The sequence below is a fragment of the Sarcophilus harrisii genome, chromosome 6 (genome assembly GCF_902635505.1).
Source record: "Sarcophilus harrisii chromosome 6, mSarHar1.11, whole genome shotgun sequence".
NCBI classification, from domain to species: Eukaryota; Metazoa; Chordata; class Mammalia; order Dasyuromorphia; family Dasyuridae; genus Sarcophilus; species Sarcophilus harrisii.
This window is the reverse complement of record NC_045431.1, coordinates 150,740,383-150,767,210: the sequence shown is the minus strand read 5'-3', so window position 1 is coordinate 150,767,210 and position 26,828 is coordinate 150,740,383. Positions and strand designations below refer to the sequence as shown.

General features: G+C 33.9%; 1 protein-coding gene and 1 non-coding gene across 9 annotated transcripts in view; both read left to right on the top strand.

Moving 5' to 3' along the window:
- Nucleotides 1-26,828, top strand: part of ARHGAP24 (Rho GTPase activating protein 24) — a 101,990-nt gene that overhangs the window by 58,222 nt on the left and 16,940 nt on the right. For 4 of the 8 annotated variants that reach the window (XM_031941758.1, XM_031941759.1, XM_031941757.1 and 1 more), the window contains exons 4-5: nucleotides 20,574-20,696; nucleotides 25,723-25,930. In XM_031941758.1, the coding sequence (XP_031797618.1) occupies nucleotides 20,574-20,696; nucleotides 25,723-25,930 (331 nt within the window). Of the gene's footprint in view, nucleotides 1-4,683; nucleotides 5,540-6,956; nucleotides 7,173-13,860; nucleotides 13,982-20,573; nucleotides 20,697-25,722; nucleotides 25,931-26,828 lie in introns of those variants that run through there. The other 4 variants (XM_031941761.1, XM_031941762.1, XM_031941763.1 and 1 more) reach the window with 4 other exon arrangements.
- LOC111721310 lies at nucleotides 22,775-22,877 on the top strand. Its single transcript, XR_002770576.1, has one exon. It is a non-coding gene; the product is annotated as a U6 spliceosomal RNA (small nuclear RNA).

Below are 26,828 nucleotides of genomic sequence, written 5' to 3'. Positions count from 1 at the left end.
TGTGCAATTCTTCAATACATATTTGCACAGTTATCATACTACACAAGAAAAATCAGATCAAAAGGAAAAAATGAGAAAGAAAACAAAAATCAAGCAAACAACCATAAAAAAAAGATGGAAAAACTATGTTGTGTTCTACATATTTCCCCCAGTACTCTCTCCGGGTATAGATGGCTCTCTCCATCACGAGTCTATTGAAACTGGCCTGAATCACCTCATTGTTGAAAAGAACCATGTCTGTCAGAATTGATCACCATATAATCTTCTTATTACTATGTACAGTGTTCTCTTGGTCCTGCTCATTTCATTAAGCATCAATTTATGTAAGTCTCTCCAGGACTTTCTAAAGTCATCCTGCTGATAGTTTCTTATAGAATAATAATATTTCATAGCATTCAGATACCATGACTTATTCAGCCATTCCCCAACTGATGGGCATCCACTCAGTTTCCAGTTTCTTGCCATTACAAAATGCCTATTTACTCTTGCCCACAAATGATATTCCATCTTCATGGATCATCTTCCTTCTCTGGTATCTTCTCCCTCCTTGCTGCTGTAGTTTCCCTTCAAGGCAAAATCCTAGAGCCACTTTTTGCAGAACTTCCCTAATTTCCCCTGCTAGACCTCATTAGGAACACCTGAATTCAAATCTAGCCTCAGGCACTTGGTAGCTATATGACCCTGGGCAAGTCTGCCCAAGTTTCTTCTTTTTTAAAAATGAAAATAATAATAATATTCACCTCCCAGGGTTGTGAAGATAAAATGAGATGATTGTAAAAGTGTTTTCCAAACCTCAATTTGCTCTTTAAGAATGACTTCCTCAGCAATAAACTGGGAAAACATTTTTACAGTCAAAGGTTCTGATAAAGGCCTCATTTCCAAAATATATAGAGAATTGACTTTAATTTATAAGAAATCAAGTCATTCTTCAATTGATAAATGGTCAAAGGATATGAACAGACAATTCTCAGAAGAAGAAATTGAAACTATTTCTAACCATACGAAAAGATGCTCCAAGTCATTATTAATCAGAGAAATTCAAATTAAGACAATTCTGAGATACCACTACACACCTGTCAGATTGGCTAGAATGACAAGGAAAGATAATGCGGAATGTTGGAGGGGATGTGGGAAAACTGGGACACTAATACATTGTTGGTGGAATTGTGAATACATCCAGCCATGCTGGAGAACAATTTGGAACTATCCTCAAAACTTATCAAACTGTACATACCCTTTGATCCAGCAGTGTTTCTACTGGGCTTATATCCCAAAGAGATACTAAAGAAGGGAAAGGGACCTGTTTGGGGCAGCCCTGTTTGTAGTGGCTAGAAGCTGGAAAGTGAATGGATGCCCATCAGCTGGAGAATGGCTGAATAAACTGTGGTATATGAATATTATGGAATATTATTGTTCTGTAAGAAATGACCAGCAGGATGATTTCAGAAAGGCCTGGAGAGACTTACATGAACTGATGCTGAGTGAAATGAGCAGGACCAGGAGATCATTATATACTTCAACAACAATACTATATGATGATCAATTCTGATGGACGTGGCCATCTCCAGCAATGAGATGAACTAAACCAGTTCCAATAGAGCAGTAATGGACTGAACCAGCTACGCCCAACGAAAGAACTCTGGGAGATGACTATGAACCATTACATAGAATTCCCAATCCCTCTATTTTTGTCCGCCTGCATTTTTGATTTCCTTCATAGGCTAATTATACACTATTTCAAAGTCCAATTCTTTTTATACGGCAAAATAACTGTATGGACATGTATACATATATTGTATTTAACTTATACTTTAACATATTTTACATGTTTTGGTCAATCTGCCATCTGGGGGAGGGGGTGGGGGGAAGGAGGGGAAAAGTTGGAAGAAAAGGTTTGGCGATTGTCAATGTTGAAAAATTACCCAGGTATATATCTTGTAAATAAAAAGCTATAAAAAAAAGAATGATTTCCTCTTTTTTTTTCCTCTTTTCTAAAAATCAATCAATTATTTACAGAGTTGGAGTTTGTAGAAATATTAACAGGTGAAATTATCTGTTTTGTGAATTCTGCTTCCCTGTTCACCTTCCTGCCTATGTAAAAGCACATGGTCACCTTCTTAATTCTTATCTACATAACTGGAGACTTATTATCTTATATTTTATCCTATATTTCCACTTTACTTGTATGCATTTTATTTTAAATATTTTCTTGTCAAGGAATCTGGTAGGTGGCACAGTAGATAGAGTGCTGGACCTTAAGTCAGGAAGACTGTTAAGGGACAGGTCAATTCTCCGAGAGCCTCCACAACTGTGGATCATAACATTGGAAGGAGCTGCAGGGCAGCCCTTGCTGACAAAGGTGTTGCAGACTGGGAATGAGATAAACTGGAGACAGAGGGAAGAGGAGAAAGGTCAGATAATTCAACAGCCTCTCAAGTCAGAGAGGTCAGAGAACAGCAACTGCCTCTCAGTCTCCTTGTATCATCCTCTCACAAGAGGAGATCCATTCTGGGTTGGATCTCCACCAGCCACTGTCAGGTGCCTCCCGTGTATTCCAACAGCTCTCCCGTGTATTGTGTATTCCAACAGAAGACAAATTTAGATTTTACATATTAAGGGATCCCCTGAACTTGTTTTTTTGAGTTGTCATATTTTCTAGAAACATTGGACCTAGAGTATGCAGGAGGCCTGAATGTGTCAAGGAAGAAGCTCCCCCCAGGTGTTGTTGTTGCACCCCAAGCTGGACTCCCTGTGTGTCCTTGAGCAGCAAGACAAGCACCAGCCTTTGTGTGCCAAGGTTGGATAATGTTTGTGCATCTGGGATTCTTTGCAGATAAGCGGAGCCTGCTATCTTCATAGTCTAGCAATTCCCAAGGGAAAAGAATGAGGCTTTTGCCATTGCCTTGCTTCTCGAACCTTTTAGAAGGGATAACTGCCTCTTTGCCCCATGATCTTGTCTGTTTTCTCTTTAGTCCTGCTATTATAAAAATGTAAATTTCTGTAAAGGCTGGGAATCCTTTAGGTTCTACATGCATGTTCATTTCTCTTGAAAATCTAATTTTCACATAAATCTTATGGTGTGATTACCTTTTGATAAATACTGTTAAGTCTGTCTCAGTTTCTTTATTTGTAAAATGAAGATAATATTACTTACTTCCCAGGGTTGTTGTGAGGATAACAAGAGATAATATCTCTAAAGTGCTTTCTAAACCTTATTTTTCTATATAAATGCTAGATATTGTCACCATCATTATGTTATTCTGTACTTAATAAAAATTTTAAAATTATTTTCAAAACATATAAATGGATAATTTTCAATATTCATCTTTTCAAAACCTTTGTGTTCTAATTTTTTTCCCTCCATTTCTCCCACTCCCTCTCTAGATGACAAGTGATCCAGTATATGTTAAATATGTGCAATTCTTCTGTGTATATTTCCACAAATATGAGCATGAACTTTTTTGTGCCAAAAAAAGAATATGAAATTGCCTTTCTATTGCCAACAACTCATTAAAAAAATGCTGTGTTTTCAAATCCTTCCTCTGATGTAAACTATGTCAACTTGGGTAGTGTAACAGATTATTAATGAATGTCTTCTAATCCCAATATAAATTTCAGTATCCCATTCAATACCAACAAGAACTAACATATAACTGCCATCAGGATCAATAATACAGAGACCAGTAAAAGTCAACTCTATAATTCCTTTGCAACCAAGCAGAGGTTATAGGGTGAAGGTGAGAGTCCTTTTGAAAACAACAAGGGAAAAGAGAAAGCATTTTCTAGTATTAAACAGGAAATGATGGGAGAGAGTGATTTTACAGTGTCTTTGATCAGGAAAACTTGCTTTTGAAGGAAAATAAATTTCCATTAATTTAGAAGAAAAGAGAAATACTTTCTCAAAAAGCAGTGACTTTCAGAATATTAAAATTAATGGAATTTATTTGGGGAAGTGCTATAGGTCCTAATTACCAAGGGTTTAATTGTTCAACAATCCTCATCTATGTGCCTCTTGAAGGATGAAGTAAAATCTGCAGTTGTGATTCAAATCTAGAAAGCATCAGTTAGGGAGACAGTATGGTACAGTGAGCAGAAGGAACACTGCCTGGTGTCAAAGGACCCGGCTTCTGATGTGATCTTGGCAAATAATTTGACCTCACTGAGATTCACTTTCCTCATCTGTAAAAAGAGTCCGGAAATGCTTTTGCTTTTCTTTGTATCCTAAAAGCTCGGCATATCAAGTACACTGTAATTGCTTAATAAATACCTTTTGGCTGACTGTTAGAAGCTTCTGAAGTTCCTGCTAACTCTGGATCCATGATCCCCAAAGAAAAAAATCCATAAATGTGTGCATACATATGTGTACATTTGTGTGGGGAAGTTGTGTTATGTTGTGTTAAATACCTGTTGTGTTCTGCTTTCTAGAGCCCCCACACTGGGGTGATTAAAATATACTTTCCTAGTGGAGAAGTGATGAGGTGGGACTCCCAAGGATGGTGGAAAAATGGAGTCTGTTTATCTCAAGGACTTTCCCTTTTATATAATATAACAAAAGCAACAGTGAGCATGTAGGACCACATAAATAACTTGTTATTGTACGTAGTTTGCCACCTGGTATCACTGTGCTTCAATCTCAACACAGGTTGTCACTGCTTCCTAACTTCTCAGGAAGGCTGAGAGCCCTTAGGGGAGATGGGGAACTGAACCAGACATTGTTAGCAGGTCCCCTCTGCGCTGAAGGGTCTTACACCTTACCCAGAGTTTCCCCACTGACTGTGACCCTCTACAAATACCCTGGTTTGGAAGGAACCAGGGTTTGGGTTTTTTGTTTTGTTTTTATTTTTTAATGAGGTTTTTCTTTTTTTTTTAACATGGATATTAGGGGGTGAAACAAGGGGAATTTTTAAGTTAAAAAAAAGACCATGGATATATTGATTTTAGGCAAATCCTGTAATTCTGCACTATTCTTTACACTAGTTATATAATCTGAAGAAAATGATTCAAAAAAGTTTCTTGATTTCTATTCCAAATGAGAAAGATGCAATCATAAATACTTGGGCCATTAGTACAGTATTAGTACAGGTGGCATTTGGTGACTATATCTCACTCTTTTGAGGATTTTCAGACTCACTGATCTTCTGACCTTCCCTTACCTTAGTCTCTATTTATAGGACTGTCTGACCTGAGAACCCTTAGTCCTTGGAATTTAGGATTTCTCCTTAGCTCTTCCAGTCCTTCTTGGTTATAGTTCTGCCTACATTGACTTCACAATTTGGATGTAACAGCATTTTTTTACTTAAGGTTAATAGTTTTGAGACTCCACTGATACCAAGAAGGTTATAGTTTCCATTTCTGGCTCATAGGAGAAATAGCAGTGAGCCAAGAGATAATAAAAGAGGCTGTCTCAAATGTGCCAGTACCCGAGAAGCTCCCACCAGCCGCACCTGCTCTCTCTGCCAGCCTCAAAGGGCCTTCATTTGGAGCTGGCTTCGGACAGTAGAGGAAAAGCCTTTTCATTCACTTAAAAGCACGCAGCCAGGTATTGACTCTCTTTGTCTCTAGTATTTTGAGGGATTTTGTCATCTTTTATTTAGGAACTGATTCAATTTATTTGTAGCCCTTATTTGTGATCATACCATTCTAGATCCTGTCAGATTTGGTATTCCAGGCTGGCCAGAGTGGTATAATTAACTGCTGTGTCAAATGATATATCTGTTCTATATTCAGAATGGGCAGGCTAACTCAAAAGTGTCTTTAGACTTCTTCATATATAAGTTGTGATTCTGCTCCAGAATAGAAACCTTGTATGTTCTTGGCTTCCTCTACACATGAAGTGAAAAACTTCTTTGTTTAAGTTTGCAAACATTAAAAAAATTATTTTCTTTACTTTTCATAAAATTGTTTAAGAACAAATTATATTCTGTTCCAGGGTAATTATAAATGTGGCCAGCAATACAGAGTGACTTTGCAAGTAGGGCTGGATTGCTTATTTAGCGATGGCACATGCATTCCTAATACAAATGATGAGTATGTTTGTGTAAAATAGTGTTTTCTCAGTACCAGGACAAAATGGAGTAAGAAATGTGTCAGTGTCAGCCCATCAGTTTGTTACAATATCTAATTACATGTTTAAAAACCCTCAAACAATATAAAGTATGAGACTTCTATACATTTTTGCTGTGTTTATGTATGTAATAAGATGTTCATAATATATTGATATGATCTAACAATATGTATGTATGTGTATGTATGTATATCTGTGTGTAAAATACATATATGCACAAGTATTTCTATAGATACACACATATACACAAAAACAGAGAGAGGAAGAGGGAATGTAAATACTAGAAACCTCTGAGTGCAGCAAAGGGACAAATTATACTAAACTGAAATTAAGGGAAATGATTATATCTTAAAAATTAATTTAGTTTTTATAGGTTTAATGTGTGTGATCCTAGAAGCATAAACTTAATTGAATAAAGTACAAACTTGAAGCCAAATATGGAAATGATTTCTAAATTGTCTTGCTATATGCAGTTCAGTTTAACTGAGTCATGTTATTGCTAAACATAATCAAAGTGTTCTCTCTTTTTTTTTTGTCTTTAAAATTATATCTTTTATTTGAATGGGCACCAGAAGTTAGCATAACAGAATTCTTTCTCTCACATATATGTATATATATGTATGTATACATGCATACATATATACACATAGTTATATGTATGTATACACATATATACTTACATGTATGTATATATGTTTACAGTATCTATATACACTATATACATATAGTTATATGTGTATGCGTATATGCACACATGTATAGACAATATATACATATATACATGTATGCATACATGCATATAACTTAAAATTATTTTAATGAGCCTGAAGGCAATAGGGAGCCACTGAAGTTTATTGAGTATGGGAGTTATATAAGTGGACCTGTGCTTTAGGAAAATCACATTAGTGGCTGAATGGAGGATGGACTGGAAGAGATTTGCAGAGCCTTCAGCAGGTTACCATAACAGTCATAGCATAAAGTGATGAGGGCCTGTACCATGTCTGAAGAGACGGAAGCCTTCTGTTACAGTGTCAGAATGATGAAATCTACAGACCTTGGCAACGGATTAGAAGTGGAGACTGAAAGAATAAAGATTTAAAGATAAAATGTAAGTTTTGTTTTTCTTTTTTGCTGAGGCAATTGGGGTTAAGTGACTTGCCCAGGATCACACAGCTAGGACATGTGAAGTGTTTGAGGTCACATTTGAAATCAGGTCCTCCTGACTTCAGGGGGGGTGCTCTATCCACTGAGCCACCTAGCTGCCCCTATAATATAAATTTTAAGAGACTGGAAGGGATTATCCTCTATACTAATAGGGAAGTTAGGAATGGGGAAGGATTTGGGGGAAAGATAATGAATTCAATTTTGGATATGTTGAGTTGAAGGTGTCTACTGAACATTCATTTCAAGATGTCTTACGGGCAAAAAGCAACATTGAAGGTCATCAGAGTTGGGGCAGGACAGTTAAATTTGAGAATCATCAGATGTAGATAGTAATTAAATCCTTAAGAGCTGAAGAGCTCCCCAAGGAAAGAAGTATAGAGGGAGAAGAGAAGACCTTCCAAGACAGAATACTGTGGAACTCCTCCAGTTAGAAGATGCGGTTTGACTAAGGATCCAGCAAAGGAGACAGAACTGGAATTGACAGATAGGTAGGAAAAGACCAGGAGAGAGAGGCCTCCCTTAAGGAAAAAGAACATATCTTGTATGATAGCTTGGGGCAAAGTGAGAGGGGTAAATGGGTTTGGAATAGAAAGCTGTTATTTTATGCTCTAAATTTACATCTGCCTACAATCCCCTTCCCACCAAACACAAAATGTAAATAGAAAACAAATTCATTTTTCTAAGCAGATAAAAAAAAAAAACAGAAATCAAGAGAATTTATACAGATTAAAATATACCAGAAAATACAGAGTGAATAAGGTCTTTATGTGGGAGCAATCAGACATCTCAGCGGAACCCAGAGAGGGACTTGATTTCACTCAATGAGAAATTCCTAGAAGTTTCTAAAGAGACAAGCTGGAAATTAGGGAAATATATGTCTGCAACTTCTAAAATCTCCATAGCTGTCTCTTCACATGTTTGGAATTGGTCCTGAAGAGAATCTGGAAGCATGTATGTCTTCTCAAGGGAAAAAAAAAAACTGTCTTCTCCAAAGCTCTTGTACCATTTCTCTCATGTTATCATTTCACCACCATTCTTTCCTCCAAATTAGCAGTGTTCTTTAACAAATACAATCTGCAAAGTTGCTCAGACCAAGTTAGAAATCTTGCTTTCACTTAGAATTCCTAGTTTCAGAATGATCTTATGTATTATGTAGGGAGTCTTGGGGTCTAGCAAAATTTATGGTGATAGGGGGCAAATGTCCTATTAGGCATTCTTTTTATTGCAGTTTTGAACTTCTAATTATTTAATGATTGATGACAAAAGTAAAAGCTCTCTATAAATAAGCATGTTTGTCACTATAAAGAGTTGATTCCATCATGCCAAAGTTATGTGATTAGGACTCGAGAGTTTTACTGAGCAAGTTCAAGGAATTAAAAGGGATTGGCCAGAGGTTAAGTTTGAGATTTGACTTCTGAGTGATTAGTGAGTCAGCACTTCCCCACAGAGAAAGGTAATCAGTCAATTAGCATTCATTGAGTGCCTATTGTGTGTCTTTCACTATGCTATGAGATAAAAAAACTCACTGCACTGATTCTTTGAAAAGCATAAAATGTAGAGCAGTTCTACTCAAAAGGGGAAGGCATGTAACTGTCAGAGTGAGACTAGAACTGCCCAGATTTCTCTCAAAAATCAAAATAAGTCTATTAAAAAATATCTGTAAGAGTATGTATAGATTAAAAAAAAAACACACAATTCAAAGAAGAATTTTGGAGATACTTAGAGCTAAGGTTAAAGTATTTCTGATCAGGCTAGTAGTAGAATTTTCAAAAAAAAAAATCTCATGTGAATTTATGATAGTATGATTCCTAAACTGATTTTCAGATAAATGCCTCAAACAAATATGGAATGTTTTCTACAGTTTTTCTGTGCACCAAGTCATAACCTCAAAAACACAAAATAGGGCAAAATAGGAACAATTAGTAATCTCCATCTGAGAGACAGCTGTGTGCTGCAGATCCAGAGAATGAACAAATGAATGAACATAAAAAGAAAGCAATGCAATGAAAATTAGACTAATATTTCTGTGTTTGTTTTAATATGATAATGAAAAAAATCTCAAAATTTACCCTTCTTTTACTATTATTTTAAAATTTTTCCTTCTATTGTTTTGGTAAAAGCTAAATTATTTGAATTGTTTCAGAATAGCATTCAAATCTTTTGATGATTCTAGAAATTTGAAGAAGAGTCTTTACTTCCCAGACTATTGACCAAATAGTCTCCCAAATATGTACAGATAAGCTATATTGCTTGCCTTGCCGTATATAGGTGCCTTTTGGTCATAAGAGAATATGTATTTAAAACTACTTCTGACCTAGAAAAAGGGAAGACTATAATTTTACAAACACATACTCCTAGATCCCAATCTCATGAAATCATGAAATACAATTTATTTATATATGTATATATATGCATACACACATATATATGTACATGTACATGTACATGTACATATATATGTGTGTATATATATATATATATAGTTCTGTATGACTTGAATCCTGATAAAACTTAAATATTCCAAATGAAAGTGGTTTTGAATCTCTTTTCTGTATTCCATGATGAGCTACAATTGATGGATTTCCATGTTCACTCCTAATGAGCCCATCAAAAAAAAAAAAAAATGGAACTAGAGAGCAGGCATTACCTTTACCTTAGCACCTAGCCTATTTCTTTTAGTCAATCCTCAAGTGTTTATTAAATATTTTCTATGTTTTAGTCACTGTTCTAGTGATCTGGGATACAAAGTCAAAAGTACAACATTCTCTGCCCTCAAAAAGCTTAATTCTATTCCAGGAGATAACATGTTTATGCCTATAGTAGCGGTCAGTGCTTTGCTGATTTGGGGCATCTTGCAGGGAACTGGATATGAATTCTGGCTCCTAGCAATCCACTCTTGAGCTGGAGAGTGGAGGTAAAGTCCAAGAGAGAAAAATGTCAGGAGTAGGGGTAGAAGGTAGAAAGTGGGTCCAAAAAAGGAAGAGCATTACTATTGCTATAACTCTTATAATTATACAAGAATCTATCTTAATTCTTAGTTATTCTTAGTAATGGTGGTACCCGTTAACAATGTCCTAGTCACTCGGAATGGCCAGGATTTCCTCATATCATCCTAATAAGATATGCATCACTCAGAAAGAAGCCAGAACACTTGTCTATCTCCATGGAAGTATCTATGTCTAGCAAATCAGACTCACACATATGTATGTATGTGTCTGTCTATACTTATATACACAAAATAAATACAGAAATATAAGGTACTGGTTTGGGGATAGCAAGGAAGTATTAATAACTTTGGAATCTGGAAATAGTTGATTTGGAAGAGAATGCTTGAGTTGAACTTAGATTAAAGCTAGATATTTATTCCATCCATGGGATAGGGTGGGAGGAGAAAGAAGAGGATGGGAAAGGGAGATGAGCTATCATATATGAGGAAAAGTAAGGAGTCTATTTTGCTCATCCTATAGGATATATGAAAAAAAAACAATGGATAATAAACCTAGAGAGGCAGATTAGAGTCAGATTTAAATACTTTTAGGTCTAAACAGAGTAATTTGTATTTGATTCTAGAGATGTTTTCTTCGTTGTTCTCTAACATTTTCTTTGAACCTGAATGTCACATGTTCTTCCCTTGTTTTACAGTCATGTCCAACTCCTTGTGACTCTATTTGGGTTTGGAGTGGTTTGGTTTTTTGATTTTTTGGCAAAGATACTGGAGTAATTTGCCATTCCATTTCCAGCTCATTTTACAGATGAGGAAATTGAGGTAAACAGGGTTAAATGAGTTGCCCAGGATTACATTATTACTAATAATGAGATTTGAACTCAGATTTGAACTCATTGAGTCTTCCTGATTTCAGATCTGACTATCCAATCTCCCATCTAGCTGCCCTATGTATGTCACAAGCCATCTCTGATTCATGATGTCTAAGACAAAACTGAGTAGCTTTCCCTCAAAGCCTACTGCTCCTCCAAAGTTGCCTATTATTATCAAGGTCACCACCATTCTTCCATTAGTCCCATAATTCTCAGTATCATCCCAGACTCCATATTGACTCTTCACTGCCACTCAATTGCTGAATTTTGTCATTTCTATACCACAATATCTTTGAGCTACTCCTTTCCACTCATGTGGCATTGCCTCAGTTAAGTCAGTCAATCAACTAGCATTTATTAAGCCCTTACTATGTGCTAGGCACCATATTAAATGCTGGGGATACAAGAAAGGGACAAGATAGCTCTTGCACTATAGGAGTTTACAATCTAATGGGGGTGACAACATGCAAACTATATGTACATATAAAGTATATACAGGATAAATCTGAGATGTTATTGTTTGTCTTTTGTTCTCAAAGAGAGCAATGACATCACAAGGGCAATGTCTTGACTTTTGAGTGAATTGGATTTAAATGAGGTAGAAATATGCAAAGTCATCAATCTCATTCTCTCCTCCAGAATCATTGGAATCCATTGGCAAGACAAGAGGCAATGAGAGGCTTTTCTCCTAAGTTCAGTTTTGGACATATTAAGATGTCTACTAGACATACAATATAAAATGCCTAATAGGTGAAAATGTGAGTTTGGAGGTCACGAGAGGATAATTAGATTTGAGAGTCAGTGGGGTAGATATAATCATTTAATCCTTGTAAGCTGATGAGGTAACTAAGGGAAATACTATAGAGAGAGACAAGGACCCAGGACAGTGCCTGGAGGATACCTATAGGTATAAAGCATGACTTGGATCAAGATCTAGCAAAGGAAATTGAGAAGTGGTCAGAGAGTTAGCAAGAGAAGCAGGAAAGTGTTGTCCAGAAAACCTAGACTGAAGAAAGTATTCTGGAGAAGAAAGTGATCAATAGTGTCAAAGGCTGTGGGGAGGTCAAAGAAAATGAACATTGAGAAAGGACCATTGGATTTGGCAATTAAGAGAACACTAGAGAGACAGCATGGCTGCCTATGCATGGCTGGATGGAGGGTCACTTACAAAGCCAGTCCTCTCAGTGTTCTAGGTAACCATCTAGGGTTATAAGATAGAGAAACATTCTAACTTTCATTGGTTGAGGGAATTCTTCACCTTGGAATTTTCTGTGCCACAGAAGTCACAGGTCCAGGACCTATCCCAACATTTCAGGGACTATTGTCCATATTAGAAATACATATGCAAAAGAAAATAGTCCTGATGGTTCTTAAGAACCTTCAACTTTATTGAAAGGGAAACGGCATGCTCACTTGTAAGTAAATATTTGTCTGTGTCTCTCTTCCTCCATACACATATGTATGTGTGTGTGTGTGTATATATATATATATATATATATATATATATATATATATATTATGTGTACATGTATGTATGTGTATGAATGAATGACTCCTGTAGTAGAAGTGAAAAGAGAGAGTGTTCTAGTCACAAGGAGCTTGGAGTCTTTTGTTTTTTCTCAATTCTTTTTTTAACCTTGTGAATTTTTTCCTTTTTAACTTTTGCCATCTATATAATTATTTTTTTAAACTACATTTTATAGGTCATGAGCACTTCACTATTTTCTAACACCTTAATAATTATAGTGGCTTTAGTTAATTATGGCACAGAAAAAACTTTAGTTGGAAAAGGGAAAGTAATTTACCTTAATACCATAATAGGGAAATGCAGGTACATTATAGTTTTCTTTGTTTAATTTTTTTCTGTTCCCCTTTTGTGGTATTTAAATATGGTTCCTAAAAGATGGCTTAAGGAATGATTTATTTTTTTCTCTTGGGTAAAGATTTATTAAAGTTTACATATAAAAATCACTATAAATTTAATAACTGTCAAAACCCATAATTAATCAAAAAATCCCATAAATTCTTAACATTTAGCAAAGATGAATCAGAAAATTTAACAAGCAGTACATAAGAACATAAAATATTTTTGTGTCTTATGTTCCCTTCTAGTTATGGGAGGTCCCTACTTCCCCTCCCCATTTCATTCTTGTCCTCTCTTTCTTCTTCCCTTTTTTATAGTTGCAATAAAAGTCTTTACAGTTATGGTTCTGCAAATTCCACTTTGGAGAACTGTGTTTAGTATTTTTAGTATTGTATCCCTTATATAATTTTTAAAATATATTAAAATATTGTTATTAATATACATTTATATTACTATCATGACTATTATTACATGTTAATAACATTAAATTTAATATAAGTTAAAATTAAAATTAATATATCTTTTATTTTATTATTTATTTTATATTTATTTTCTTTTATTTATTATATAATTTGTAATTTGTTGCAATAATGTAATTTATTCAACCATTTCCAGTTATTGAAGGATGTTTCTAATTTTTGGTCATTACAAATGGAGTTTGCTGCTCAAATTGGTCATTTCTAGGAAAATAGGTTTATTGTTTAGTTGTTGATGTTCTCTTAGGCATCTTTTTTTGTGAGTTAATAAGATTCAAGATCTTTTGTGAACTAGCAGGATTTAAGATCGTTTTTTTTGGAGCTGATAAGATTCAGGATTTTTTTTCCCCTGCACCTTGACACCATTGTGAATCAATCTGTCCCTTAATACTCACAATTGTGTTTCCTTCAGGAGAAGTCTTCTCTATGGAAATTTAGTCTAATCCAGCTGCTTTTTCCATCTTTGTTCTCTTTAGTGCTATTTCTACCTCCTCTATAAGCACATCCAGGACTGTGAGTCTAACCCAAGAACCCCCTGGAGGAGATCCATAACAACTCAAAAGAGTTGGGCCTAATCATCCACACAGGAAAAGACAAGTAGGTGAAGAATACCTGTTGTCCAGATTTTGACATGCAGTGAGATGAAAAATCTATTAAGCTCATCATTATTATAAATCTATCTTGGCCAGACATTGCAAATAGTGAATTGGTTCTAGAAGTAAACAGGAGGAAGATAGTAGTTTGGCTTGCTTCTTTTTGGAAATTACAGGATTTCTTTAGTGACCTGACATTTCTCCTTGAAAAAGGGGCCTATTTTAAAAATAATCACATTGTAAAGGTATTGTCATATGGCTATGGGTTACAAGATGATGTCATCTTTGAAGAATTATCAATGAATGTCATTTAGCAATGGTAATAGACAAGGTGGGTGTGAGCAGACTAATAAGGAATATATTTTTTTAAAAATGAGGTGCTTATATAAAATAAGGAACAGACATCATCATGGACAGTGCTTTGGTACAACAGTAACATTGTGACTGTTTTAACAATATTCAAGGCTAGGCTTCAAAAGTATGGAAGGCTCCAACAGGCTGAGCAAATACCCATGACAGACTTCCAGAAAAACTCAGCAAAAGTTTAATAGGATACACATAAGTAGTTTGCAGTTCTCAGCATTGGTGGAAATATGCATATCAATGAGAACACAAATTCACAAAATATTGTGTATTTAAATTGAGTTTGGGGAAGAATCACTGTGTTAAAAAGAGTGACTAGTTACCTGACATAGCATCTTGCCATATTGATGAAATAGAGTAAAGAAGATCTGAGTTCCAAACCTGGGTGAGACCCTTACTAGTTGTGTGACCTATGCAAGTCATTTTTATCTCTTCTAATAGCACCTAACTCTCAAGGTTATTGTGAGGATAAAATTAAGTAATGTGTGCTAAATGCTTTTCAAATTTTAAAATGCTATGCAAATTAGCAATTATTGTTGTTATTATTATCAGCATGTTGAAATTATATCTTGTTCTGATTCCCCTGGCCTCTCCCCTTTCTAGTCAATATAGTAAGTCTATAAATAGTCAGAATAAAGTAACAATATCAGGAAGAATACAAAGGGGAACCTATAAATCACAAACATGTAGAATGTCCCAAATATCAAAGGTGTATAATTTGTAAACTCTCTTATCTACTAACCAAAAATCGTATCCTAATAATAAGCAGTTATCCTTATTATAATATCTAATAATGATAACTTAATAAGGATATTAGTTATCCTAATAATAAGTAGTTATCCTTATTATCACATCTAATAATGATAACTTAATAAGGATATTAGTTATCCTAATAATAAGCAGTTGGAGATGCAAGATTGAAGGGCAGGAAATTATCGTCGTAATGTGGGCAGCAATTTACAAACAACTAAATACAAACAGAGCATTTAGGTGCTCAGGAATCAGGAAGTTCAAATCTGGCCCCCAACACTTAACTAGCTGTGTGAACCTGGGCAAGTCACTTAACATTGCCCTAGTTCCCTCACGTGTAAAATGAAACGAAGAAGGAAATAATAAATTACTCCATTAGTTCTTTACCAAGAAAACCCCAAATGGTGTCACTAAGAGTTAGACATGACTGAAAAACAACAATATATACAAACAAGTTATTTAAAGGCACTAAAATTTTAAAAAGGCCTCCTTCATTAGGTAGGGTTTTAGGTGGGTCTTGAAAGAAGCTAATGAAGCCTGGAGGTGGAAATGAAAAAAGGAACATTCCACAAATTAAGGATAACCAGGGAAAATGCCTGATGTCTGGAAATGAAGTATTTTTTTGAGCCTAATATCACTGGATACCAGAATATGGAGTGGAGAGAGGGAGGCTTTGGAGGAGGAGAGTAATAAGATGGGCCTAGTTTATGAAAAGGTAACCTTAGGTTGTGAAGGGCTCTGAACACCAAACAGAGGATTTTATATTTGATCCTGGTGGTGCTAGGGAGCCACTGGAGTTTATTTAGTAGAGGGGGTGACATAGTTGCGTTTTAGGAAAATCACTTTAACAGCTCAGTGTAGGATGGTCTAGGATGAAAAGAGAATTGTGGTAGGCAGATAAACCATTGCCTGTGATTGATTATAATTTTAATGTTGGGGTCATTAAAATATGAATATTTAATATTTATGCTTTGCATTTGTTTATGAAGTTCTTATTCTCTAGATCAATCTGTTGTTGCAAATGTCTCTTTCAAAGGTTAGAGTATACATATCTTTTGAATACCATTCATTAATTATCAGATATTTATCATATCTAACCTTTCTATATTGATATTTAGGCATCTAACTTCTTTCTTGTTTAAATAAATAAATATATATATAAAATTTGAAAGAACATTGACATGTACAGCTAAGTGTTGTTTTCTATTTCTTCCTATAATTGGATTAATTTCATCATTAGTTATGAGATGCTATGCTATTCTGTCCACATATGTTGTTATATAATAAGTATTAATATAATTTCATGATTTATGGTGCCTATAAGGATAACTAAAACTACATTTAAAGTCAGGAAAATCTGAGTTTCATTCGTCTCTCAGACACTAGCTGAGTGACCTAACCAAGTCTTTTAATATCTCTTGAGAATCAAATGAAATAATGTATGTAAAATACTTCATAAATCTTAAAATGATAGGATTTAGCTTGTTAATATTATAATAAACACATTTACTTTTACTTTTCTTTTGATATGATTTGCCATTGGTACTTTAAAAATTCTCCTATGGTATATTACTTTCTACTTCAACACTTCTTTTTAATTTCTTCCTAATTTTTTAATTTAAAGTGTTTTTTTAAATAACATATTGTTGGGTTGTATCCATTCTATTATATTCCTTTGTTTAATAGGTAAATTAATCTCATTCTCATTATTGTTTGTTTTCCTCTGGTCTAATATCTTATATTTTCCTTTCTTAGTAGTCCCAGTCCTAATCCACAAGGAAGAATGTGGGGAGAGAAAAGGAATTTAGTAAACACTGATAATCTGAAATTGAAGTTGTTCTAATATTCCTTTGTCCCTCTTCTTTTCAGCCCAGACCTCAATCATCATTTCTTAAACTTTTTCTCTAATTTTGATCCCTATTTTATGATTCACCCATCAAAGCTGAAGTTTGTGAATATTCCCTTCTCAATACTACATTTTCTCTTAAATTTCCTTCTTCATTCATCCTGTCCCTACACGTTTCATTGTTGAATTTGATGTTTTTCTGCGTGTGTATTTATTAATTCTCTGCTCCATTCAAATAAGAATAAGGTTTATAGGACACCTGTTATCCTCATCCTCTCCTCTATGTTTATATACTCTTCTTCTGACAACCACAGTTATGAGAAATAATAACTTCTTCCATTATTCCTAATTTGTTTCCTAGTATGTTGCTTTCCCCTCCTGTCTATTTCCTATCTTAAAGTTAGCAACATAGCAAAATTGCCACTGGGACTCTTGAGTTTAACTTCCTTGATCCTTCTATGATCCTTGAAGACAATAGGATTATTTTCAATTTTATATTATTTTAAATTTATGGAATAAAACAAATATATCCATAACATAGTACAATTAAAAAAGATGATTGTACATAAAACTGTAACTCTACTATACACAACTTGTTATTCCTTTTAGATATACACAAAATTATCATGTAAATTCTCTTTTTTCATCCTGTTCCTTCCCTTTGTATTTAAATATAAGCTCTTCATTATCATTTAGGGTCCTTGTAGTTGTTCAAATGCAAAAATCTATTATAGGTTTCTCTTGTGTTCTGTATCCATACTCCAGAATTCTTCCTAGCATTTTTATCAAGACTTCTTAAAAGTCCTTTATTAAAGGTCCACTTTTTCCCCTATAAACATTTTTCTTTCATCTTGTGTAGTATTTATTATTTATATTTATATAAATGTAATATAATTTATAATATTTTCATCAAGATTTCATCTGCAGTCAACAAGCATTAATTTAGTGCCAGTCATTGTTCTAAATGCTAGGGATACAAACAGAAGTCAAAACTTGTTCCTTCACAGTAGATTCAGCATAATCAAATTCGATCTTGACTGTGGTTCTTTAAGTGTGTGAATGCTTTCTTTTTGAACATTTCTGGCATTTTTCTTTAACCAGGAAAATCTTGATTCGAACCGTGACATTCCTGGTTGTTTTCAGTTTGTTTATTTGTTTTTTGTTTTTCTCTTTTCACTTTGTTTTCTGGTTCTATATGATCTGGGGAATTTTCTTTTGTAATTGATTGTAATATGCAAAATTTTTATTTGTTCATGGTTTTCTGGGAGTCCAGAGATTCTTAAATTGTGTCTCCTCAATTTTTTCCCCAAGTCCTTTGCTTCTAATAGCGGATGTTTTCCGTGTTTTTCTAATTTTTCAATCTTTTTATTTTATCCTAAAATCACTTGTTGTCTCATGGTTATTAACTTCTGTTTATTTCATTCTTTAGTCCAAGGAGTTCACTACTTAGTTTTCTATCTTCTGTAATAAGTCACTTATTCTCTTTCCAGTTATTTTTCTTTAAAAGGATCATAGATCTCAAACTGGATTAGTCTTTAATTTTGCTAATGAGGAAACTGAAACCCAGGAAGATTAAATGATTTGTCCAAAAGTTTCACAGGTATTGCAGGAGAGGAAGGGTTTGAATCCTTTCTGACCTTAGAGGTTACCCTTGAATTATACCTGGAAGCATACAACACACAGTATTCTTGTGTAGTCTCCCATATAATACTGCCTTGACCTGTTCCACCTGGATTCAAAGGATGTGTTGGTTTCAGGCTTCATGGAGAGCTCCCCCAGACTATTCTCTTCTGGGGTTCTGCCTTTCCAGGACCAAGAGACTACTGGTTGCAGGCCACATTTATCAAAGTTCATATTGAATTTATTTCTTCCCTCACTCCCAACTAATATTCTCTATTCTTAGTGTCTAGTTTTCTAATAATTTTTTATGTAATTGTGGAATGACTGAAGGAATTTACTGGTATTTCCCTCTGATATTCTTATTCATTGCTTCTTTTGGAGTTCTTTGAGATACTTAGTTTTTGTCAGGAACAGCTAGAGTGGTACAGTGGATAGAGTGCTGGGTCTGAAATTAGGAAAACTCAACTAAATCTCTCAGCTGCTTATTAGCTATGTGACTGGACAAATTACTTAACCCCATTTGCCTCATTTGTAAAATGAACTGGAGAGGGAAATGGCAAATGATTCTAATATCTCTTCCAAGAAAACCCCAAAAGGAGTCACAAAGAGTTGCACACAAGTGAAACCACTGAGCAAAACAATAGTCAGGAGATCTGGATTCCTAGGATTTTTAAACTTTGCTAAGCTAACTAGAAAGCCTTGACCAGTTTTTTCCTAGATTTTTCTAAAGAAATGACATTTTTTTGTGAAATATTTTTATTTATGAAACATTAATCCTCTTTCTCCTTCTTTCCCATTAATTTCCCTATTTCCCATTGATTTCTCCCCTGATATCTCTTGTTCCTTGGATTCTTTAACTCATTGAAGTCTTCCTTTCTTTATCAATGATTTTCAGATAATTTTTTTAAGAGAAAAATTTGAATTCCACCCTCCCCCAAAGCTGCATAAAAACATCCATTCTTTTCTTAGTCCTGCTATTTGAATCTATTGATCTCTTTAATGGATTTGTGTATTAAATACTTTCTCACTTCTGGGAACTTCTGAAAAAATTATTTCTCTTGTGCTTATTTATTATAATTAAAGAGTAGTGCTATAGTATTTTCATTTACTTACTGAGAATATGAGATTTTTTCCTGACTGACTACTTTTTAAAAAATGAATAATAGATGTCTGACTGCTATGTATTTTTTAAGTTAAATTTGGGGTTTCTTTCAGCTGTTATTCTGTATATTCTTTCATATACTTTGTACTATAAATCCAACATTTCTGGGCAACTTTTCTACAATTTCCCAAAACATGGCATGCATGTATATTTTAAAATATTGTTTTTTGGAAGATTTAAAATTCTTAGATTATGCCTTTATATCCTCTCTCAAATTTCAGCATTCTTTTTTCCCCCCCTGAGGTAACTGGGATTAAGTGATTTACCCAGGGTCACATAGTTAGGAAGTGTTAAATGTGTGAGATCAAATTTGAACTCAGGTCTTCCTGATGTCAGCGCTGGTGCTTTATCCACTGTAAATTTCAGCATTCTTGTTTTGTAGTACCCTTATGTATGTATACATGTATACATTTTAAAACCATCTCCCCAAGCTGCATGAAAACATCCATTCTATTTCTTAGTCCTGCATTGCTATTTGAATTTTGTTTTGTATTTTGATTCTGACAAGTTAATTTTACTTCTGGCACTACCTTTTTTGCATTCTAATTCTATTAATTTCTTTCTCAGACATCTGCTATTTTAGATAATTTTCTAAATCAGATTTCTACCCTTAGCTCTTTCTAACAATCTTTGTCAACAACTTAGATTAAAAACACTGATTTTATACTTACACTCAAAACAGACAGGGATAAATAATATATTACTTGTCAGAATCAGATCTTAGTAGAGCACAGTTTCTGTGTTTGTATCATACATGTAGTGTGTCAGAGTGGTTTTAGGGGAAGTTCTTGATGGCAAGATTTTGTTGAGGAGATTGCTTATGTGTCACTGTTTTATTTTGTTTTTCTTTAATAGGAAAAGATCAACATCAGATGACAGCAAACTATGAGACCTACCTCCTTATGGCTAATACACAGAATGACATGGAAGAATGGCTAAAGACTATTCGCAGAGTCATTTGGGCACCATTTGGTGGAGGTGGGTATTTAAGTATGATTAAAAAGCAAACATGACTAAAAAAATTGTAACACTTTTTTGTGGCAGCGCTTTCCCCCCATCAGAAAAGAAGTTATTGTTTTGATATTAGCATCTGTCTTCAAATGGATGAATATAGAGAATTGGGCAGTGACATTTGTGAACTATGGGGAAGTCCTAGAAGAATGACTCTCCTATAAAGAAATATTAAACTTCTAATAAGATGGTAGAAGTCCTCCCTTCACTTATTACCAAACAGAAAGAAGCTTGCCAAATAAAGGGATGTGAATCCCTATTCCTTACCAAAGAAGAAAAGAAACAATTTCCCACAAGATAATTCCTATATGAAAAACACAAATCTATGTGGTAGAAATAATCATTGCCATAGTGAGAGTCCATTTGAGATAGTTTACATTATTCTATTGTTATTTCCTATATTTATATTTGTTATGGTTCTAGTCAATGCAATTTTGTGGTTTTCTCCAAACTTCTCTAGTCTTTCAAAATTATCTTTATAATATTGTTATTATATAAGTTTGCCTCTTGGTTCTGCTCACTTTACTTTGAATTAGGTCTTATCTTTCATTTCATTTCTTGTGGAGCAATGTTTCATTATACTTATATATAATAGTTTCTTTAGCCATTCTTTAATAGAATGTGTCTTTTCCTTCTTTCTTCTGTCTCGTTGAGGTATATTCCTAGGAATGGTATTGCTGAAAATATATATATAGTTTATGGACTTCTTGACATTGTCCCCAAATTGCTTTCCAGAATGTCTACATCAATTCAAAGATCCATCAATGGTATACCATTATGAGTGTCTTCCAGAAGTCTCTCCAGCAATTGTCATTTTCATTTTTGTCAATTTGATGTACATGAGGTTTTCCTTAGCTGTACAGACTCAGAGCAGATTCCTGATAGGTTACATTCAACATTAGAAAAAAAAAAGTCATTCAAGTGTAAAGAGGATTTATTAAAGAAGATTTAATATTTAGCAGTACTTAGCAAGAGGGCATTTTCTCTCCTACCTCTTTCACATTGTGCCATCATGTGACTGTACCTATTGCTTATGTTAATGACTGCCTACGATCAGAGGCAGAAAGAGGGTACAGGAGCTGAGAGAGACTCTACAGCCAAAGTTGCCCTGCTAGGAATGTCTTGATCGCTTCCATGAAGAAAAAGTGGAGAATGAGTTGGATGCAAAGCCACATTTCTTCCCTACACATGAGTCTTCCTGCACACCTGCCAAGGACCCTCCTCTGGAGGGTATAAGATTATTCTGTTTATAACATGACTTCTAAGGGAGCCTTGGTAGTTGGAAGACAAGAGAAGGAGCTCACGGAGAGAACCAAAGGCTAAGCAGTGATATGAAAGAAACCCCAGCAGATAGCAGAACTTCTTGTTGGAAAAGGTGCCATTATTATTATTTTTTTTTTTTGGTCATTCAATTCAGCTTTATTTGTGGGTCCAGATTCTCTTTCACCCATCTCCTGTCCCTTTCACCTACTTCTTTTTAATTGAGAAAGCAAGTTAAATAAAAGCATTAAAATAGATATAATCAAGTAAAAAAATAATTTAAACATCAGTCATATCATGCAAACAGATAGATAAGTGTATCTATATATGCACATGTCATATTTATATGTTAATCATTGAGTTCATCACCTCCCTTACCTCTTTTTCTGGAGTTAGGCAGCATGTTTCATTTTGAATCCACTGAAATTGTGGTTGGTCATTGATCAAAGCTCCTAATCTTTTTTTCAAAGCTGTTTGTCTTTAATATATTGTTGTTATATATAAATTGCTCTTCTTGTTCTACTCACTTAACTCTGCATTAATTCATACAAATATTTCTTAAACCATCTTCTTTGTCATTTCTTACAGCACAATAGTATTTCATCACTTTCACTTACCACACTGCCCCTTTGGTTTCCAGTTCTTTACCACTATATAAAGAGTTACATATGGACCTTTTTCTTCTTTCTTTGGCTTCTTATGATACAGACCTGATGGAAGTATCTCTGAATCAAAGGGTAGCAGAATTTAATAGTTAGGAGGGCATCAATCCAAATTGCATTCAAGTGCTTGCTTTGGCAGCACATAGACTAAAATTGGAATGATACAGAGAGGATCAGGCTGGCCCCTGCACAAGGATGACACTCAAAATTGATTTCCAACATGCCTGGACCAGTTCACAGATCCACCAACAATGCAATAATTTACCTGTTTTCCCACAACTTTATAGCATTTGTCATTTTCCTTTTTTGCCAACTTGATCAATTTGATGGATATGAGGTGATTACTTAAGAGCTGTTTTAATCTTCATTTTTCTAATTTTTAGTGATTTAGAACATTTTGTTTTCTGATTATTGATAACATATTTCTTCCCTTGAAAACTGCCTATTCAAATCATTTGATTATTTATCATTTGGAATATGGCTTTCATTTTTATAAATTGAATCATATATCTACATATTTTAGAAATGAGAAACTTGATATGAAAATTTTCCCTCCAATTGTCTAATGTTAGCTGAATTAATTTTGCTTATGTGTGAATTTGTTAGTTTTATGTAATCAAAGTTGTTCATATTACTTTCTCTGTACTTTTTTATCTCTTTTTTGGGTTTGATAGGTCCTTTCTAATCCATATATCTGTTATATAATTTCTTCCATGATCCTATCATTTGATTATGATATCATATTTTTCTCCAATTATAAGTCAGAACAATTTTAGCATTCATTTTTATTTTATTTATTTATTTAAAAAAGCTTTTCAAAATGTATGCATAATTTTCCAACATTAATCCTTGCAAAATCTTGTGTTACAAATTTTTTTCTTCTTCTACCTTCTCCCTTAGATGTCAAGTAATCCAATATATATTAAACATGTACACTTCTTTGACACATACATATTTCCACAATTATCATGCTGCAAAGGAAAAATCAAATCAAAAAGGAAAAAAAAAATTGAGAAAGAAAACTAAAAGTAAGCAAACCAAAACAAAAAAAGTGAAAATACTATGTTGTGATCCATACTCATTCCCCACAGTCCTTTCTCTGGGTGTAGATGGCTCTCTCTATCACAAGTCATTGTATTACAGATACATCTTTTAGAAACGGCTCAATTGGCTGATATATTGTGGTACTGAATGCTGTTGGGAAATTCCCAAGGAATGTTTATTGAAAGTAATTCCAAAGGCAGAGGAAATTTTAAAATTGAATGAACATAATATTCATGACTTTTGATTCTGTGTTATGCAATAAAGTCAGAATCACTCAAAATCATTGGAATCAGGGCATCCAGGAAGGAAGTGGGCAAAAGAAGAGGACATTTACATACATGAATTTTAATTATATGAATTTAGTTTAAAACAATTAAATTTCCTCATTCACAAATTTAGTACCATTTAAAATATAAATATTATTATTTTCAACTTGGTAAACACCAGGAAATAAGGATTCCATATACAAAGAACAGGGGAAAAAAAGATTTCAGCATTTATTAAGATAATTATGTGATTTCTTGATTGAGATAATCATATAATATTATTAATATGGTCAATTATATCGATTATTTTCCAAATATTAAACCAACTCTATATTCCTAGGATAGATTTCACTTGGACAGAAGGCGTACTGCTTGTAATCTGTTGCTGGAATTGCCTTGCTAGTACTTTGTTCAAAATTTTTGCATCGAAATTCATTTAGGGAAATTGATCTATAATTTTCTAGCTCTCTTTTAGCTCTTCCTGGTTTAGCTATCAGCACCATTATTTGTTTCATAAAAGGAATTTGTTAAAGACTCCTTCACCTATTTTTCCAAAGAATTTATATAGTATTGGAATTAATTGTTTTTTAAATGTTGTTGGAATTCACTTGTGAATCTATCTTGCCCTGGGGATTTTTTCTTAAAGAGTTCATTAAGCTTAAATTTTCCAATTAAGCACCAAATTAGAAACCCAGAAAATCAAAAGTAATGTTAACAAAATTAAAAGTTAAAAAAAAACTGTTGTGCTAATAAAACTAGGAAAATGATGAAAAAAATTATTAAAATAAATAAGCCATTGGTTAATTTGATTTTATTTAAAAAAAAAAAAAAGAAAAGAAAATCAAATATTCAGTATAAAAAAATTCACTTCCAATGAAAAACAAATTAAAAAATCAGAAAATATTTGCCAAATTATATGCCAATAAACCTGATGATTTAAACAAAATCAATAGTTACAAAAATATAAATTACCTAGATCAACAAATTAGGAAATAAAATGCCTAACTAATCCCATTTCAGAAAAAGAAATTGAACAGGCCATTATTAGGAGACCTTGTACTTTTTAAATTAAGGTCTTTTAACAAGTCTCAGTTTGATTAAGTTGGCTCCTTTGATCAAACCCTATAAAGTGACATTGAATATCTGGGAATATAGTATTGACTAGTATTCCAGTGTCCTTCCCATTAAATCTTCTCATCCTTATACTTAAATACAAAAGAAGAAAAGCAGTACATATTAAGAATGTCTTATGGGTAAAAGCAGATAGTAAATATGGGTAGACAGTATTTTTCAGCTATCATAATGGTGATTTTTCAAAAATTCTGCCTGTTCTCTGTAATCACAGGAATGTACCCTTCCCTCTTATATGAGTATTCATCTCAGCAAGTGATCTGATTTCTGATGTTGTAATTGCTATTTTTCTGTACTTTATTGTGATCATTGTCCTGATTCTACATCACATTACATAAATCTTTTCAAGAACCCTAAATTCTTTATATTCATGATTTAGAATGCAACACTTTCCATTATGTTCATAAGCTGCAGTTTATTCAATGATTCCCCAGTTGTTGAGGACTCACTTTAGAAAAACAGAGAAAATTACTTCTGTGAAAATGCTTATGAGCAATTCTTTGGGTTAATAAAGACAAATGAAATGCTTTTTATAATAAAGTTGATTTCCTTCTCACATGTTAAAGGTCATACAAATAAACAGAGCTATTTACCCTACTGCCAGAGATATTTGGTTTTGTATTCTTCCAGGTATTTTTGGACAGAAACTGGAAGAAACCATCCGCTTTGAGAAGAGATATGGGAACTTCCTGGCACCCATGTTAGTAGAACAATGTGTGGATTTTATCCGACAGTGGGGACTAAAGGAAGAAGGTCTATTTCGACTTTCAGGCCAGGCTAACCTTGTGAAAGAGTTGCGGGATGCTTTTGACTATGGAGAGAAGCCTTCTTTTGACAGGTAAGTTTAAAAAAAGCCACCAGATTAAGCACCTACTATCTGCTAGGCATTGTACTGAATATTGAGGGTACAGAGAGAGGCAAAAAACATTCCTTATTCTCAAGTAGCTTACAGTCTACAAAAAGTTACAAAGGGAAGGGAAGAATGCGACTCCTTCCTATTAAGGCAAGTAAAATCAGAACCAAAAGGGAATTGATGTGCACATTCATCAAGTGAAAGAAATTTCATAAATGCCAACAAGTGCATGTAACATGAAAACACCTAGAAAATGAATCAGTATTTAATTTGCTTCAACAGTAAGAAAAGATTCGTTGTACTTTTTAAAATATCATTCTCCCTTAGGATCTTAAGGAACTGAGAAAAGATTCTCTAATGTTATTAAATGGGTCTTTGTTTCAAGAAAAAGATTGGGATCAAAAAATGCAATTTCCCAAAGGCAATATAAACTTTCTTTCTTTCTGTCCAGTATTGGATCCAACTCATTTTACATACAAATACAGTAGCAGTCACATAAACATACCCACACATACATATATATACCCCTCTCAATCTTCCTTCCCACACCATCTCTTCATTTGAGTGGTCTTTTTTTTTTCTATGATTCTCCTTAATAATAATTACACTCATTCTGTTTTTTACTTCTTTCCTTTTCTAGGCTATTTTAGCAACTAGCTAGCTCTCTCGCTCTGTGTATGTATATATATATATACACATATGCCTGTTTGTATACAACACATATATTTATATATTTTTGTGTGTATGTGTATGGTATGTGTAAAGATGGATGAGATCTGACTACTATCCCCTGATCTGGTAGAATTTGGGATACTTCTGTGTTCTGGGTTCAGCAATGAAAGACATTCAATTTGAGACGATGAAGCAATCACCTTATTGATTC